The sequence below is a fragment of the Bubalus kerabau genome, chromosome 10 (genome assembly GCF_029407905.1).
Source record: "Bubalus kerabau isolate K-KA32 ecotype Philippines breed swamp buffalo chromosome 10, PCC_UOA_SB_1v2, whole genome shotgun sequence".
In the NCBI taxonomy this organism is placed as follows: domain Eukaryota; kingdom Metazoa; phylum Chordata; class Mammalia; order Artiodactyla; family Bovidae; genus Bubalus; species Bubalus kerabau.
Genome location: NC_073633.1, coordinates 91172905 through 91190559, shown reverse-complemented (window position 1 = coordinate 91190559; position 17655 = coordinate 91172905). Strand labels below are relative to the sequence as shown.

Genomic DNA, 17655 nt, shown 5'->3' with positions numbered 1-17655 from the left:
CTAAATACATAATACTTTAATAGTTGAATCAGTTCAGTTCAGTCGCTTAGTCTGTCCAACTCCTTGCAACTCCATGGACTGCAGCACGCCAGGCCTCCCTGTCCATCACCAATTCCCAGAGTTTACTCAAACTCATGTCCATTGAGTCTGTGATGCCACCCAACTGTGATGCCATCCTCTGTCATCCCCTTCTCCTCCCACCTTCAATCTTTCCCAGCATCAGGGTCTTTTCCATTGAGTCAGATCTTCGAATCAGGTTGCCAAAGTATTGGAGTTTCAGCTTCAGCATCAGTCCTTTCAATGCATATTCAGGACTGATTTCCTTTAGGATGGACTGGTTGGATCTCCTTGCAGTCCAAGGGACTCTCAAGAGTTTTCTCCAACACCATAGTTCAAAAGCATCAATTCTTGGGCGCTCAGCTTTCTTCATAGTGCAACTCTCACATCCATACACGACTACTGGAAAAACCATAGCCTTGACTAGATGGACCTTTGTTGGCAAAGTAATGTCTCTGCTTTTTAATATGCTGTCTAGGTTGGTCATACGGAGAAGGCAGTGGCACCCCACTCCAGTACTCTTGCCTGGAAAATCCCATAGACGGAGGAGCCTGGTAGGCTGCAGTTCATGGGGTCTCGAAGAGTCGGACACGACTGAGCGGCTTCACTTTCACTTTTCACTTTCATGCATTGGAGAAGGAAAAGGCAACCCACTCCAGTGTTCTTGCCTGGAGAATGCCAGGGACGGCGGAACCTGGTGGGCTGCCGTCTATGGGGTCGCACAGAGTCGGACACGACTGAAGCGACTTAGCAGCAGCAGCAGCAGGTTGGTCATAACTTTTCTTCCAAGGAGTAAGCGTCTTTTAATTTCATGGCTGCAGTCACCATCTTCAACCATATTCAAGTAGTTGAATAAATGCATGAAATAACGAAGGAGAAAAGTCCCCAAAGTGGCGCGTGTGCTTTTATTCGGCCTAAACTTCCGAAGCAACTCCTTCCGCATCCTTGAGAGAGTCTGGACCTCCACTCTCCGCAGCTCCTACCCCACCCGCCCGTCCCCAGCTCCATCTCCACCCTCATCCCCATCCCCATCCCCATCGCATTCCCTGCCCATTCCCTTCCCCTCCGCCTGCCCTCTCTCATAGCTTCGCTTTCCCGGCGCTGCTGCTTTAAGAGCGCGCACAAGCCGAGCCGGGCGCTGATTGGTGGTTTATTCTAACGCTAGCGGATGAGCTCATCTGCAACCAATGACCAGGCTGCATCCGCCAGACCCCTGCACCTGGGAGGAGGGCGGAAAGCAGCCGCCCGCGGTGCTATGTCCAGGGGCGAAGGGTAGGTGGCCGCAGGGCTGAGTCCGGCCGCGCGGACCGAGCTCCTGGCTCGGGCAGGTACGGTGTTAGCCTGGCTCCTCCTCCATCCCCTCTTCCCCAGGAGAGGATGCCCTCACCTCTCATTCCCCCAGTCCCCTTCCTTGGCGACCCTCACTGGGCGGTGCACCTTGCGTGCAGAGGACTCGCGGGCTGGATACACGTCTTTCTGAGTCCAGACGCAGCTTTGCAGCTCTGCCTGGGAGGACCTGGCTCGGCGGGTGGACCCTGAAGCTAGGCCCTGACTCAGAACAGCACACACTGCCGACCTGGGTGCCTCTGATCACAGGCCTCCGAGCTGCCTGCCCTGGTGACTGGGCCGAATGGGAAGGGCGAGGCTTCCCTTCCTCCCCTCCTCCACCTTCTGGCCGCATCCTGGCCGGGGCTCAGCTGCCCGTTGGCTTGGAAATGTGGGTTTTCCTCCCCGCCCCATTCCCCATCCTGTTCTCTCTTCCCTCTCTCCACAGAAGTAGAAATGACCTGGGGTTTGGGCCCTGCCCTTTCCCAATGAGGCCTGAGAGACCAAAGGTGCAGAGGCTGCAGTGAAGGATAGAGGCAGCTTTCTGGCCTCTCTCTGAGCTCTTTCCTTTCCTTCCGCCACTGCTCTAACCCTGGTGGCCACTTGTATCATTTGCTGCTCAGGGTGGAGCTGCTGTCCGGTCCTTGGAGGCCACGTGGTCTCCTGGACTTCTCAGAGCAGAACCAGGGGGACAGAGCCATCCCCTCCCTAGGGCTGGTTGGGCTCTGACCTCATTCATCTAATTCCATCCAGAGTGGTACTGAATCTGCCAGTCATTTCATTTGCCTTCAGTCTTTAAGGCCAAGCCCTGTGCCCAGCTCTCCGCCTGGCTCCTTGGGGGTCCTCACTGATCTTGGGACCAAGGAAAATGAAATAAAGCCGGGGCAATCCCTCCTGTTCAGGGAGGTACCATGGAGCCGAACCCTGAAGGATAAGTGAGATTCCCATGGGAGGAGGAGGGAGGGATGGACAGGGCACAGTATAAGGAATGGCTTTTGGGGCCCAGGCTTTTGCTTCAGCCTCAAAGTATGGTGACCTGCATATGTTTAATGTGCAGAGGCCCTTTGAAGGCAGCTCTGAATCACGAATATCTTTAGCTCTCTCCGATACTCAGCACATAGTAGATGCCCCAGAAATACTTGTTGAACTGAATTTGAATGGAAAGAATCGTAAAAACAACTCAGAGCCCAAAGCATGTTTTTATTCTGTTATGACCACAACTTAGGAAAGATCTGGCTTAGTGAGGGATATTACCCCCATTAGCTCTGATCCCTCCAGCCCTTGGAGGTGAGTATCAGTCTCCACAATACTGAGTGGAAGAAACCAGGGTACAGATGGGACATTGTCCCCAACTGGGTTCTTCCTAATGCCTCTGCTCATTCCAGGTCCCTGACTAAGGGCAGCCATGAGCCTGGTGGCCTGTGAGTGCCCTCCTGACCCTGGCCCGGAGCCCGAACCCTGCTCTCGAGCACGGTCCCAGGCTCGAGTGTATCTGGAGCAGATTCGCAACCGGGTGGCTCCGGGAGCACCTGACATGACTAAGCATGACTACCTGGTGGACGCAGCCTCTCAGATCCGGCTGGCCCTGGAGCGTGACGTCAGTGAGGACTACGAGGCCGCCTTCAACCACTACCAGAACGGCGTGGACGTTCTCCTCCGAGGCATGCACGGTGAGGCTGGGGCTGGGCAGGGGCCGAGGAAGGGCCCATCCCATCATCTGTCCATCTGTGCTGGGTGAGCAGGGCTCTGCGCTGGCCCTGTAGGACCTATGAGAAGGACAGTAGTATTGATAATAATAGCCTTCACTTATAAAGCAGTTCCTTTACACTAGGCGCTGGTCTAAGGGCTTTACCTGTATCAATTCATTTCTGATTCACAGTAATACAAACCACTGTGTATGTTCTGGCATGTACTTCCAAATATACAAGAATGACTTTTATTCCTATTTTCCAGATGAGGAAATTGAGGCACAGGGCAGTTAAATAGATTGCTTAAGACTCCACAGCTATCAAGTGACAAAGCTGAGATTTGAACAATTTAGGCTCCAAAGGCTGTGAGCTTGGCCCACTAATCCCTCCTGCCCCTAGAGCTGGGCTAGGGTCCTGCCCTCTGGGTACTTGCATTCTAATGGCAGAAGATTGATGAGTTGATGATGGACAATTAAAGTCCCAGGTGGCAAGGACAATGGGGAGGAAGTAAAGGGAGGGAAGAAGGAGACTGAGGCCAGGCAAGCCTGGCAAAGGGCATTTTCTAAAAGTCAAAACCCTAATCTGAGCACTGAAGAATGCTGTCCATCTGAAGAGCCTGGAGGGGGAGAGAGAGGGGACAGGCAGAGAACACAGGCAAAGGCCTGAAGGTAAGAGGGGAGGCCTGTTCAGGGCAAAGGCAGGCATTTCCAAGTTGTGGGAGAGGCGGGCCCTGAGGCCAGTTGGAGACACTCGAGGGCCTTGATGGCCAGCCTGGGGGTAAGAGTCAGGCCCCAGTTCACGCCTCCAGTCCCTGCACTGATGATGCCTCTCAACAGCTGGCTTCATGCCTGTCCCATGAACACCTTTACCCTCCAGGCCCAATGCCTGTTCTGGCCTCTTTCATACTGGGCATCAAAGATAGCAGAAGGTGTGCTCTCTAGGGGACTTCTCTTTCTTCCTGAAAAAACAGACAGGAAAACTCCATTCCATCCCTTCCCAGGCTGTGACCGTGGCCAGGAGGTGGTGGGCGCCAACTGTAAGGTGCTGTGGTCCGAGGGGCCTCCCCGGCTCCCAGGCTCTCCCGCCACCATCCTTTGTCCTCCTCCCCTGCTGGTCTCCCACCCAGAAGAGGACCCAAGAACAGATGCAGGGCCAGAATCCACTGACCAGCCTCAGAAATAGGCCTTGCCCTCCTGTGGAGGGCAGAGCATGGGCAATGGGAGCCCAAACCCCCACCTCCTCCCATGGCTGGCGGGGTCCTCTTGACCCCTTCTCCCCACAGTTGACCCCAACAAGGAGAGGTGTGAGGCTGTCAAGCTGAAGATAACCAAGTACCTGCGGCGGGCGGAGGAGATCTTTAATTGCCACCTGCAGAGGACGCTGGGCAGCAGAGCCAGCCCTGATGAGGTGAGGAGCCCCCAGAGGCCTGAGGGCTCTGGGGGAAGAGAGCTAAGGCCCCCACTCGCCAGGCCAGGGAGCTGTCGTCTTGCCATCCCTGGCGGGGCAGACGATGGAGAGCACAGGCAGGCTGGCGCGTGTCCTGGGGCTGCCACCCTGCCCTCCTCCTCCTGGCTTCCTCCCTCTCTCTCCCACACTCTCCATAGCTCATTCACATTCTAACACTTGGTGAATCATCTCCAGTCCAGTCTCGCACCCTCACAGAGGAGACACACACACAGAGGCAGCTCCTCACCCTCCCACACAGCCCATACTCACGCTCACCTGTGTACACACTCAGGCTCCCAGAGTGCTTTTCGGCTGGGCTGCCGTGAGTGTTTGGAGCAGACATGAATACCCACATGCATATACACAGACATGAATACCCACGTGCATATACACACATGTGAATACGTGCATATACAAATGTGCACAAATCCTCTCCCCACATCCTGACCCAGCGGGCCCCTCAGAGAAGGTTGAGAATGCACACCCACTCCTCAACCCCTAGGTGTGCTCATACACACTCCTTCTAGGTCTGGTGCACCTTTTAAGATGCTTCCCCCAGTGCAGGCACCTGGGCCTGCCTTGGTCTTTGAAGCCTGTTGCCCGGGTTAATTCCCCAACCCTGGGCCCATCTGCCTCCTGTGGATGCCGCTTTTGAGAGGGGGTTTCGGAAGATTCCTTGGGCCTGGGAGGAAGCCCGGGTTGGGGCTGAGCTGAGAGGGTGGCCTGGCCACCCTGGACTGAGGCTGGGTCTGTCTCTGTGAGGTGGGGGTCTGCCCGTACCCCTGTCCTGCCCTCTGTGGCCACTGGTCTCCTGGCAAGCCAAGCCCTGCCCTCCGCCGGGTGAGGAGGCCGTGACCCTGAGGCCGCCGTGGGGCTCTCTCCCGCTACCGCAGGGTTTCAGCAGCCTGAGGCTCCGGCCCATCCGCACGCTGAGCTCTGCCCTGGAGCAGCTGAGGGGCTGCAAGGTGGTCGGGGTCATCGAGAAGGTGAGCAAGCGACGCCCAAGGTGTGGGAGGACACAGCATGTGTGACCAGGAGTGGCCAGTGCTAGAAAGGCATCAGGGGGTTCAAGCGGAGAAGGGCAGCCGGGTCCAGGGATGCCCCACCCCTCCTGCAGCCCAGCACACACCAGCCCCGGAAAGGAAAAAGTGAGGAAGCCACAGAGGCAGACAGTGCCTCCCCACAGACCCTCCGGCTCAGACACAGAGCCGCTCCCTCAGCAGTTCAGGACAGCAGCCACAGGGGCACCCCGCCAGCCTGCGCTGCCTTGTGTGCCCCCAGTTCCCGCTTCCTCCAGGCGCTGCAGCCAAGAATCTCCCCTGCCAAGCCCAGCCCAGAAGTTCCTGGGGCAGGAATGTGCTCATCGCTAGAAACCTGCCTTGTCCAGGGCCTTGGCAGCTCTGCCCTCTGTCTCCTGGCTTCTCCCGCGGTCCCCCCCATCCGGGATTGGCTCCCTTAATTCAGGGCAGACAGGAGTCGACAGTGCAAACTGGACCTGGACACTCAGCAGAAGGACAGACAGGTTGAGTCAAATGAGGTTTGAGCCAATAATCAATTGCTCTCCGCCTGGACCCAGAGATAGCTGGAGTATTTGCTTAAGTGTTTTTATTTTTTTTTTTCAAACTGAACCGTTCATCAGAATCACCTGGGGGAGCTTCCTAACCACACAGATGCCTGGGCCCCATCCCAAACTCACCGAGTGAGAATTTCTAGGGTTGAACCCAGGCATCTGTCATTTAAGACACTCATGGGGGATTCGGGCGGGTGTGGGAGCCAGCAGAGAAAAGAGGACTGGTGTGTGCTCCTTCACACGCCGCCGAGGATGAAGTGCTGTCTGGACGGGCACCACATGGCCCCAGGCAAGTTCTTTGCCCTCTCTGGGCACCAGTTTCCTCCTCTGGAAGTGGGGAAGGGATCCTCCCACCCACCCGCACCCTCCCACCCAGGGGGATGTGGGAATTAAAGTGAAATAATTTTTGGGAAAGGCCTGGCACACGCTAAAGCATTTGATACAAGTTCGATGGCTGAAGGCTGATGACAAGAGTGGGTCAGCAGGAAGCAGGCTTACCATCCCTGGCCTCGCTCCAGCGGCTGCTCCCCAGTCCCTGGAGCAGGCGCCCGGTCTGTCAGCCAAGGCCCAGCCAGCTTCCATCTGCCCAGCCCTTCCCGCCCACCGCGTTCGTCCATGTGGCTCAGCCGCCCCCACGGGCAGGCCAAGGAGGCGACAGCCACCACTGTTTGCCCGTGTGGGATCCCACTGAACCAATGGTGTTATGGAGAGAGGGGTTCTGGGTCAAATAAGCTTTAGAAACAGTGAGTTAAAGTTACATTACTTCATTGCTTTAATTCTAGGAAGTTTCAGGCTTTAAGGATGCAAATGTACACAGTGAATCTCCAAGAGGGAGGTCTATGACAGAATTCCCCGAATTTGAATTTGTTTAACCCCAGACACACATGTGCAAAGCATTTTTGGAATCCTGTGTTCCAAGGCCTGTACATATGGGAAAAACAGATTCAGGCCAAGCCCAACCATTCTGTCTTACAAGTGCCCTCTTTTTTCCTTTATTACCCTTTCATGGGCACTCAACTTAGCCACTCCGCATCCCTCCTAAAATCCTGTGGCCTTTTCCTGTGTCATTCGCAAGCCAGGAAAATGAGTCTCCCAAATTAGGAGAGATGTTAGGGCCATTGGGCCCAGGTCCCTGCAGCCACGCCCGGATGGATGTCACTGTCTTTCATTCCATAGCTGTGCCCAGACAGACCAGGGCAGGTTGTTGGCAGAGCAGTGCCAGTCTGCAGCAGCCCCCAGTCTCAGGGCAGCAAAGGGCCCCACTCAGGAAGCCTTGAGAGCCCCCAAAGAAGTCCCACTGTGAGGGTTCATGGGGCTGAAGAGGGTTTCCTCAGGGCCAGAAGAGATACCTGCAGGGGTAGGGGGCGGCAGAGAACAGTGAGGTGGTGGGTCAGGGACTAGGTGGGCAGCTGGCCAGGATGCCCAGGGTCTGCTCTCAGGGAGCCTTGGGGGCTTAGGAGACAACACTGGCTATTTGCTGAGCTTCGTCAGGGAGCTAGGCCCTGAGGCAGGGATGGAGAAGAAAGAGGACAGCCAAATCCCTTCTGTGTTTTTGGCTCAAACATGAGGGTGTTTTTAAAATTGTTACTGTTTATCAGTATTTAAAAATTGGCAGGTTTCATAGAGAAAGTCCAAGTTTCCTACTTTTCCTGAGCAATGAGAGGATCTGGAAATGCAGGCTCACATTCCTGCTGGTCAACCCTGGGCAGATGAAGGGCTGCCCGCTTTAATGAGGCGCTCGGCCTGCCCTTTCCTGTCCTGCCCACTGGCACACATGAACAGCCCCTGGGGACCTTCGTGCTTGAGAACCTATTTGAAACTTCTGGATTCGTTTGCTCCAGGAGGGAGTCCTCCGGGCCTTGACACTGTGGACATTTTAAAATAAAGAGTTAATGTGTTTTACCAAAGTTTTAATTGTCCATACATCCCGAGAGCTCAGTGCGTTTTATTTTTTTAAAAAGAGACTTCCTTTTTTAAAAAGATGGGAGCTGGCACTCAGAACTGCCTTAAACTTTCTGGATAGCAATCTCACCTGGCATCTGTAAGGCCCATTGTAGTTGGCACAGCTGCTGCATTAAACCCACTCAGTCTCCCTGCGGGGGAGGAAGGGTTATACTATACAGTGAGATATAGCAGTCACCAGCCACAGTCTGACTGTTGGCGACTCCATGGACTGTAGCCCGCCAGGCTCCTCTGTCCATGGGGTTCTCCAGGCAAGAGTACTGGAGTGGGTTGCCATGCCCTCCTCCAGGGGATCTTCCCAACCCAGGGACTGAACCCAAGTCTCTTAGGCCTCCTGTATTGGCAGGCTGGTTCTTTACCACTAGTGCCACCTGGGAAGCCCATAATACTATTAAAAAATTTTTTTTTGGCTAACACCACATGATATGCAGAACCTCCCCGAGTGGGGATTCAATTCACACCTTCCACAGTGCAAGCGCAGAGTTGTAACCATTGGACCACCAGGGAAGTGCAGTTTTAATAAAAATTAAATATTCTCTCAGTGGCGCCCACTATATTTCAAAGGCTTGATAGCTACCTGTGGTTCATGGCTTCTATATTGGACAAATAGACAATATTTCTGTCACAGCAGAAAGTCCTCCTGGGAAGTGCCGCATTTTAATCATTGTTTTACAGAGAATGTAACTGAGGCTCATAGAGGTCAAGTGACAAACCAGTGCTCTGTCTCCCATAGCACAGAACAAAAGAGGAAGGGGTTTTTTTTTTGTTTTGTTAGCTTGGTTTAATGGTGGGGGGAGATGCCCCCTTTGCTACCCTTTAGAAATATGATGTAAAAGAAAAGAGTTTGAAACAGTAAATGGAAATTTCCTGTTTGTCCAGTGGTTAGGACTCTGCAGTTCCACTGCAGAGGGGCACAGGTTTGATGCCTGGTTGGAGAACTAAGATCCCGCAAGCCATTCAGTGGGGCCAGAAACAGCAATGACAACAATGTTGTCCACCATACTACCTCATTCCAAGATAATCAGCATCGATGGTTTGGCCTAATTATTTCTTGATTCTTGTGTGTGTGTGTATGTATTTTTTCTTTTCTTTTTTAACACACTGTTTCAGTGTACTGATCAAATTTTGTTTCTGGCCTCCCTGACCCTCCCTGCTGGTTTCTATTTTTTCTGAATCTGTAAACGAGAAGCCTTGCCCAGGACAAGGTGGTGGGGAATCCCACTTGGCAAGAGGCAGTGGGGAATTATCCGGGGTGTCAGCACTTGTGGGAAACCGTGTTATCCTTAATGACCCCAAAGTTCTCTCTTTCAAACTCACTGGGCAGAGGAGCGGGGACCAGGCTGGACTCCATCTCCGGCTGTTGGAGGAGAGACCTCTAGTGGTCATAAGGGGTACCTCACTCCTGATGCCCCAGCCCTCAGAATCCACCACCTTATCTCACTGATGACAGGGAAACTGAGGCCCAGAGGGGAAGGCATGTGCCAGGTCGCCTAGCTGTGCCCCTGTTTTCAGTTATGTCTTCAAGGCTCCTGGGTCAGCCCATCTGAATTCGCATCCCGGCTCTGTGGGACCGCAGGCAACGTTACCTCTCTGAACCTCGATTTCTTCATCAATGAAATGAGTCACTAGTAATACTTGGGGCCGCCCAGGTGGCACAGTGGTAAAGAATTCGCCTGCCAATGCAGGAGACGAAAAAGATGTGGGTTTGGTCCCTGGGTCGGGAAGATCTCCTGGAGGAGGAAATGGCAACCCACTCCAGTCTTCTTGCCTGGAGAATCGCATGGACAGAGGAGCCTGGCGGGTCTCAGAGAGTCAGACACGACTGAGCACAGCAGAGCAGCACAGAAATACTCACCTGGTAGGGCTTTAAGAATAAAATGAAGTAAACTAGATAAGGCCCTTAGCACAGAGTAGTACTATACAGTATACAGTATAATACTCTACTATACTATAGTAATACTATACAGAGTAGTACTGTACAGTAATACTATACACAAGTTTCCCTGTGCTGATATTAATAGTCATCAGCAAAGATATAGAGAGCATGTTATACAGCAGGCTCGAGCTGCCGCCATACTTGAGTTGTCTGACTCAACAGCATCCTCTTAATGGCCTTCTGAAGCAGGTACTGCTATGACCCAGGGTGCGGGTCTTGCCCTCACGTGCCCCCCTGTCTGGGCTGAATCGTCCACCTTTCTGCCCCGACAGGTCCTCTCCTATGGCTGGAGTTCACCCTGCCCATAATGGAGATGAGTCTAGGGCCCAGCTCCAAACAAGGCTCTGACCCAGCAATTGGCAGACCACTGCCTCCAAACAAAACCAACAGGAGAAGGAATAGGTTGCTTGCCAGAGTCTAGAGAAAAAGACCATTTAAAAAAAGAAAAAGACCATCACAGCACTGGGAGTGGGGGGCAGGGGGTGTGACCTGAAGGAGCACGCCAAGCCCATGTGGTTTGGGGCACCATTGGGGCCACATTCTCAGAGCCTTGGCTTCTTCACCTGTAAAATAAGAGTTGAGAGAAGGTGACTGGCCCTGAGGTCCCTTCCAGCCATGACACACTCAGATCCTATGGAATGGACCATTCATCTCATGTGTGGAAAGCTCTGACTACTTCCCTGTGAGGTGCAGGGCTCTGGGAATACAGAGCTGGACAGCATGATCCCTGCGCTCTTGGAGCTCACAGCCCAGTGGAACAATAGGAAATCACACACAGTGTGCTGGGGGTGAGCCCAGAGAGCACTGCAGACAGATTAGGAGTCCTGGCCTGATCTGAGGTTGGGAAGACTCCCTGGAGGAGGTGGTACCTGATAAGACCTGCAGGTCTAACGAGGGTGGATGAATTGGATAGGTTCAATGTCATGTTGGTGGAGGAGGGGATATACTCTGTACCACCAAAGCCTGACGTCCCTGCCTAGCCTGGGTGGAGGAGCGTGGGGCCTGGGGGGGCGGGGGGTAGGGGCGTGGAGCCCCGGGAACTAACTTGTGCCTTGACTAGTGCCTCCTGGACCTCTGCAGGTACAGCTGGTCCAGGACCTAGCGACTGGAGGGACCTTCGTGGTGAAGGCAGGTGCCACCCCACCCCCTGCCATTCCTCCTTCCCCTTGGGACCTTCTTGGAGTTCTTGGAAACCCCTGCCCTCTGGGGAACCTCTACCCAGAACCTGTATGAGAAGCCCACATTCCCTCCAGATCCCACAGCTGCTAGTTCTGCACCCCGGGCATGTGCCCGACTTCCCAGAAACACACACACATATACTGCCTTACCCTTGGCCCAGACAGGGAGGGGAGGGCCTGCCTTCCATGGTGGAAAGAGGGTTGAGGGTCAGGACACAAACTGGGGGGAGGCAGCTGCTCCTCAGAGGGGCTCCCACACTTCATCTGGTTGCCCCTGAAGAGCAGAGTGGCCTCTGGCCAGTCCCCAGCTGATCTTCCTGGCCTGCCCCCTCCTCAGGGCCTGTCCAGGTGCCACGTGACGAGCCGGGAGCGGCTGACCATCATCCCGCACGGCGTCCCCTACATGACCCAGCTGCTGCGGTACTTTGTGACTGAGGACTCCATCTTCCTGCACCTGGAGCACGTGAAAGGTGAGTGGGCCCTGGGGGCCCCATCAGCTCCTCAGGCCTTCGGGAGGTTGTCCTGTCTCATCCCTTTAAAATTCGGAGCTCGTTACCCAGCCACAGGCCCAGCCTTCCTGGAGGGTGAAGGCAGGACTAGCCTGCTGTGGGCTTCTCAGTGATGCCAGGAGGCAGGGGACATCCAGGGAGGACGTTCGCATCTTGGGTGAAGGAGGGCATGTATGCAGGTGTCCCCTTTGTCACCATCTCCCCCAGTCTTGGCTCTTTTCACTTTTCTAGTCTGTGCCCACCCCTCTGAGTGGCCGCATTCAATGACGGTGCCAAAGCTGGAAGGACAGGAACTGGGCCACAGCAGATATTGATTGATCAGCTAGGATTTTTTGTTTGTTTGTTTTCAATGAGGTACATCTCTCTGGATCATGACATATAGTCATCACAGATCCAATGCCTAGCCTTCTTTTATTTTACTTAATTAAATTCATGACACTATTCTCCCTTTGCTCTGTGCTTAGTCGCTCAGTCGTGTCCGACTCTTTGTGACCCCGTGGACTGCAGCCCTCCAGGCTCCTCTGTCCATGGGATTCTCCAGGCAAGAACACTGGAGTGGGTTGCCATGCCCTTCTCCAGGATTCTCCCTTTGACAAATATATATCAGACACTGGAGAACCCGCCACCTAGACCAAGGACATTAGAGAATAATTTACATCTCCTTAGGGGTTAAACACCTATTTTGTGAGGCTGGGGCCCCATCATGGATGGGTGGAGAGGAGGAGAGAGGGCATCCTGGGCTTCGGGAGGGGAGGGAGCCGAGTGAGGACCTGAAGGCAGAGGATCTGTGCCTATGACAGAGGGGGAGCAGGCGTGGGACAGACACGTTCACACTCATTTCCTCTCCTGTCCCCACGCTTGCGGCTCCCTCTGCTTGGCCCAGGAGGTACGCTCTGGTCCCACCTGCTCTCCCAGCCGTGCCCCCAGCAGTCTGGGACCGGGTCTGGCTCCAGTCTGGAGAGGATGAAGGCTCCGCTAAACTCCCACCTCAGCCTCGGGACCAGCTCGGTGCCCCTGGGACACACCCACCTGCGGGACGGAATCCCTCTGGAGCCTCCGTGGACTTCTCAGAGCCTCACCCCAGCCAGAGGGGTGGCGTCCGTTAAAGCCCAGAGAGAGGCTGGGGATGAAGCCTCAGCCAGGACGAGCACTGCCCGTTTCTGGGACCTTCCAAAGGCCCCAGGTGGCTGCCTGCACTCCCACGCCGGGCGAGGGCCTGGCCGGAGCTCAGAGCCCGCGCCCCCGTGGGGGCTCCCTTGGGTTCGGGCCGGGGCTGGCCGGGTGCTGGGGGGCTGCAGCCGAGGCAGAGGCCCGAGCCGCCCCTCGGCCTCTGGAGGGGCCAGCCCAGTGTCCGGCGGGGGCGCCTGGAGTCTGAAGGAGGAGCAGGTGAGGCAGTGGGCGGCCGAGACGCTGCTGGCCCTGGAGGCACTGCACCAGCAAGGGGTGCTGTGCCGGGACCTCAATCCCCGGAATCTGCTCCTGGACCAGGCCGGTAGGAGCCCCAGGCGGGGGTGGGGTGCTGGGGGCAGATGAGTGGGCCCTAACCCCACGCCACCCCTCAGGAGGGAGGCCCCCACAGCCTCAAGATTTCCCCAGAGCCCAGAGGAGGCGGACGGTACCTGACTGTTCCCCTGGGCCACCCGCGTCCCCTGCCTTTTCTGGAAGGCCTCGGCCAAGCTGGCCAGCTGTGGTTAAGCTTGGAAAGCAGACCCTTTCCCCACCCTGAGCTCTGGGGCAGCCGCTCCTTTGACGACCAGGTTGTCCTGGGGGCCTCAGGGGGCCGAGCCCCTAGGGAACCTCTGCCCAGCACGGCCCACTGGCTCCTGGGGTCCCCTGCCCTATGTCCAAGGCTCCAAGATGACTAACTGCAGTTCTCATCCCCTCTGGCTCCTCCCTGAACACACACGGCATGACAAGGCCACATCCGGCTCACGTATTTTGGCCAGTGGTCAGAGGTGGAGCCCCAGTGTTGCAGGGAGGCTTCGCACAACCTCTACAGTGCCCCAGGCAAGAAGGGAGGGGCGGGGCAGCCCCTGAGAGTCTGTGTGTGGGGTGGACCGGGGGACTGAGGATGAGAGAGGCAACAGGCCCATCCTGGGGGTGGGGGTGGGGGGAAGGGGTTGAGGGGAGACCTGCCCTCTCAGCGAGACTGAGGACTGTTCTGGCTCCCGCAGAGGTCGGTGGGATTTCGGAGCTGACTGAAGCCTGCGACTGGTGGAGCTTTGGGTCTCTCCTGTATGAACTGCTGACCGGGACGGTGAGCTCTGTGTGGGCAGGGTGTGGAGCCTGGCGGGTGTCACTGAGCATAGGATGGGCTGGGGTTAGTCCAACAGTCAGTGTTGGGGGCTGAGCCTACCTGATTGCTCAAGACCTGGCCATTGGGCCCAATGTCTTGTCGGCACAGGCCCCCTCTGCCCCAGCTCGGAGACTGTGAGAGAAGGAGGAAGCGATTCCCACCCAGGCCTTGGCCACACTTTGCACCCCGACCCTCGTCAGGCAAGTGGCGATAGCTAGGGAGACTGTCAACTTAGATGAGGGAGAGTCAAGCTGAGGTGCTCAAGGAAGGTTCCTGGAAGAGGGCGCCTGGGCCTGGCTCTGGAGGGAGGCTGAGTGTGACACAGCCCTCTTCCTCAGATCATCCCCCACAGGCCTCCTCTCCCCACTGCTCACACCACGTCTCCCCCATTCCACACCCTTCAGAGCTGTGGGCCCCAGACTTTGGCTGGAAGACCAGAGAGAGGGTTTCCATCATCCCAGGCCAGCAGCTTCCCTGTCCAGCCTGGGTTGACCCAGAGCTTGCTCAGGGTGGTGCGCTCAGCTCTCTGTCCTCCCCCATGAGCTCAGTGCTGCACCTGGGGCTGGTTAAGTCAGGCAGCAGGGAGAGGCCAAGCTCCATTTAAGCAGGAAGTGCCCTGAGTGGATGCGGTATAACTGGAAGTTCAGAGCTGACTGGTCTCTCCTGGCTCCCTCCTGCTTTGGTCCCGAGGCCAGGGCCTCTGAGAGCCCTGGCTGCAAACAGCCGCCCAGAGTGGTTCTCTCCTATTAGCCAGGGCCCTCCCACCCCTCCAGCTCAGGGCTCCTGGCCTTCCTCCAGGTGGCTTCTTGCCTGTCTTCCTGAGCTCCAGACACACCCCTCTGCTCCCCCACAGCTGCGCCCTTCTGGAACACAGATAGGTCCTGCCTTCTTCTCCCACCACAGCCCTGCCTTGACCCTGGCAGGAGCATGCCATGGCAAAGGAGCCACCCATGGAGATTTGCTTTCTGTAAGGAGACAGGTTTCAGTGCTATTCCTGATAGAGTGCTTGCCCCGATGGCAACCCAAGACCGGTGCTTCTGGCAAGCTTGGAGCCACAGGGGCCTGGGTTCAAACCCTGAACTCAGAACAAATCCGTCGACCTGCTTCTTGCCCTTAAAAAGGGGGTGCCAATTGCTTACTTTGAAGGTTGTTGCGGAAACTAGGGATCACAGGTGCAGGCACCCTCCTCAGCCCGGCAGGCAGCAGATCCAAAGCAGAAGGCGACGGAGTCATGGCCGTGCCCGTGAGGTGTGACACAGGGGGAAGACATAAAATCTCGGGTGCCACTGGAGTGTACAGACTCCTGGGGGCCGCCTCCCCGTGTCTTCCCAGGCGCTGTCCCAGAGCCACCCCTCAGGAATCCAGCCCCACACCCAGCTGCAGCTGCCCGAGTGGCTCAGTGGCCCGGCGGCCTCCCTGCTGACTGAGGTGAGGTGCAGGTGGCCTCCCGGTGGCGCCTTCTTGGCCTGAGGGTGGACAGAAGGGAGGGCAGAGCCCTGTGTGTGAACAAGCCACCCCATGTGCTAGGTGTCTGGCACGGGTGCAGGAGGGTCACAGGACCAACAAATTTCTATACCTCGGCGGCCAAACACCAATGTCCACCCCCTGCCCCCCCCACACCAGGGTAACACGGGGTTCCGGGGCCCTGGCCAGCCTGTCCAGGGCTGACTGGGCTTTTCTCCACAGCTCCTGCAGTTCGACCCTGCCCGGCGCCTGGGCGCTGGAGGAGGCGGCGTCCACGAGCTCAAGGCCCACCCCTTTTTCAGTTCCATCCAGTGGAGCAAACTAGGGGGGTAGGAGGGCATGGCGTCGGCAAAGGGAGTGGCTGGACTGGTCTGGATCTCCTCATGTCTCTTTGCCTGCCACCTCCCAGCAGTGGCCCGCAGGCAAAGAATGCAAGGCAGCTTGCCTTTCCTGGTCAGGACCCCACCCTTGGGCCTCAGAAGTCTCATCACCACTGACCAGGAAGGGCCTTGTGGACTCCCCCAGCCACCTCTTGGAGAAATGCTTTCTAGTCGGTGCTGAGGGGCAGAGATCTCAGCCTGTTAGGCAGCTTGAACATCTCCGCCTGTCCATCCTCCGCTCATCAGTCAACAGTCACCTTCTGTGTCTACATCCTGTACCTTGAACTCGGACCTGCCCTGTTAAAAGGTGCCTTCCTTGGCATTAGCTCTGAGCTACTGACCACCACCTGCTGAGCCGAGAAATCTTGACTCGTGATCTGACATGTGCCCCACTCAGGATGGCTCTGGAGACTCATCTCAGGTTACTAGTCCCCTGGCTTCCTGGCTCCAAACCAGGGCTGTCCTAGCTGGTCATCTTAGCCGCACAACCAGTGTGCCCCTTCTACCAAAGGCTACTTCCCCAGGGGATGGGGGTGGGGGAGGCGGGGAAGCAGGGAAGAAGTCTGTAGCGGATATGGGGTGGAGCGGGAGGGACAGGACAACCCACCCCCTCCTGAAGCAGGGAAGAAGTCTGTAGCGGATATGGGGTGGAGCGGGAGGGACAGGACAACCCACCCCCTCCTGACCATGCCGCGTATCTTGTAATTACAGACCTTTGAGAGCAAAAGGAAAGAAGGGGAGGAAAATAAGGATAAGGAGGGAGGGGGAGAAAGAGGGGAAGGCACAGCTCTGCCACTTACAGAAGTTTTGAAAACAGAATAAAGGGCTCCCTTCCCCAGCTGGCCCACCCATGTGGAAACAAACAAACCCTGGCCCGTGGGTCTGAGCTGGGGGACCATGATTCTGTCACCAGCCTGAAGCCGCTTGAAGGAAAGTTGTCTCCACTAGGATTCCCTTGGACATTTGTCCTGTTTACCATTTTGCATTTCAGTGTTGAGGGTCCACTCAATCCACTGCCCACTGTGACTTAATTTCCTTTTGAAATGAAACCACGCAACACCCAGAATGATTGCCCAAGCTTCTAGCCAGAAGCAAGAAGTTTCTGGTCTCTGAAGAGCTAGCATAAGTAGTTACCCCCAAAGATAATTCCCTTCCCAGATTTAGGGGCCCTCTTCTTCCTCTCAGGACTCACCGTCACTGGGGTGTGGCATCCAAGACAGAAACTTCCATAGACCTCTGCCCTCAACCCCTTCTCGCCTGAATCTCCATCACCACCAGGGGGCATCTCTGACACCACCCTCCAGTCCTGGCTGTGAAGGGCTGGGGACCTGTGCTGTGGGGAGGTCCTTGGGATGAGTCTGAGGCAAAGGACACAGGGAGGTGCTGGCTCTCCCTGGGGCTTGCCCACCTCCTGCACCATCACTCCAATAAAGCCTGCTCTTACCTCTGGTGTCCTTGCCTCATCAACGCAATGAGAGGGGCCCTGCTAGAATGGGAATAAAGGAGGGTTCCCCCAGAGGAGCTCCATGATAACCGAGTGTGTTTGGAACCTGCTAGGAAGGAGGAAGTAGGGCTGGTAGTGAATAGCATGCCAGCCTATACCCCACAGAGCAGCTGTGAACCCACAGAAAAGTCCCAGCATGTAGGGGACACTGTGCTCTGTGGGACATAAAACAGGAAAGTCTTCAAAGAGGATCATGGTGCTTGCGGGTAGGGGTCCATCCTCACAGAGACCCCTTGAACACATGGTGGCTCCTGAGAAGGCTGGAACTCAGGGAGGTAAATTAGAGGACCTGGCCAGAGCCTGGTGGAGTCTGTTCCAAGTCTGTTCCTTCTACTACAG

The 17655-nt window shown here is 56.1% G+C and overlaps 1 protein-coding gene across 1 annotated transcript; it reads left to right on the top strand.

The window, feature by feature from the left end:
• Positions 1–1261: 1261 nt before the first annotated feature.
• RPS6KL1 (ribosomal protein S6 kinase like 1) lies at positions 1262–17413 on the top strand. Its single transcript, XM_055538671.1, has 11 exons — positions 1262–1385; positions 2769–3053; positions 4354–4478; positions 5411–5503; positions 11066–11113; positions 11501–11633; positions 12556–13164; positions 13590–13679; positions 13847–13929; positions 15301–15396; positions 15655–17413. The coding sequence occupies exons 2-11, from the start codon at positions 2789–2791 to the stop codon at positions 15763–15765; spliced, it is 1653 nt and encodes a 550-aa protein (XP_055394646.1). The 5' UTR covers positions 1262–1385; positions 2769–2788; the 3' UTR covers positions 15766–17413.
• Positions 17414–17655: the final 242 nt, after the last annotated feature.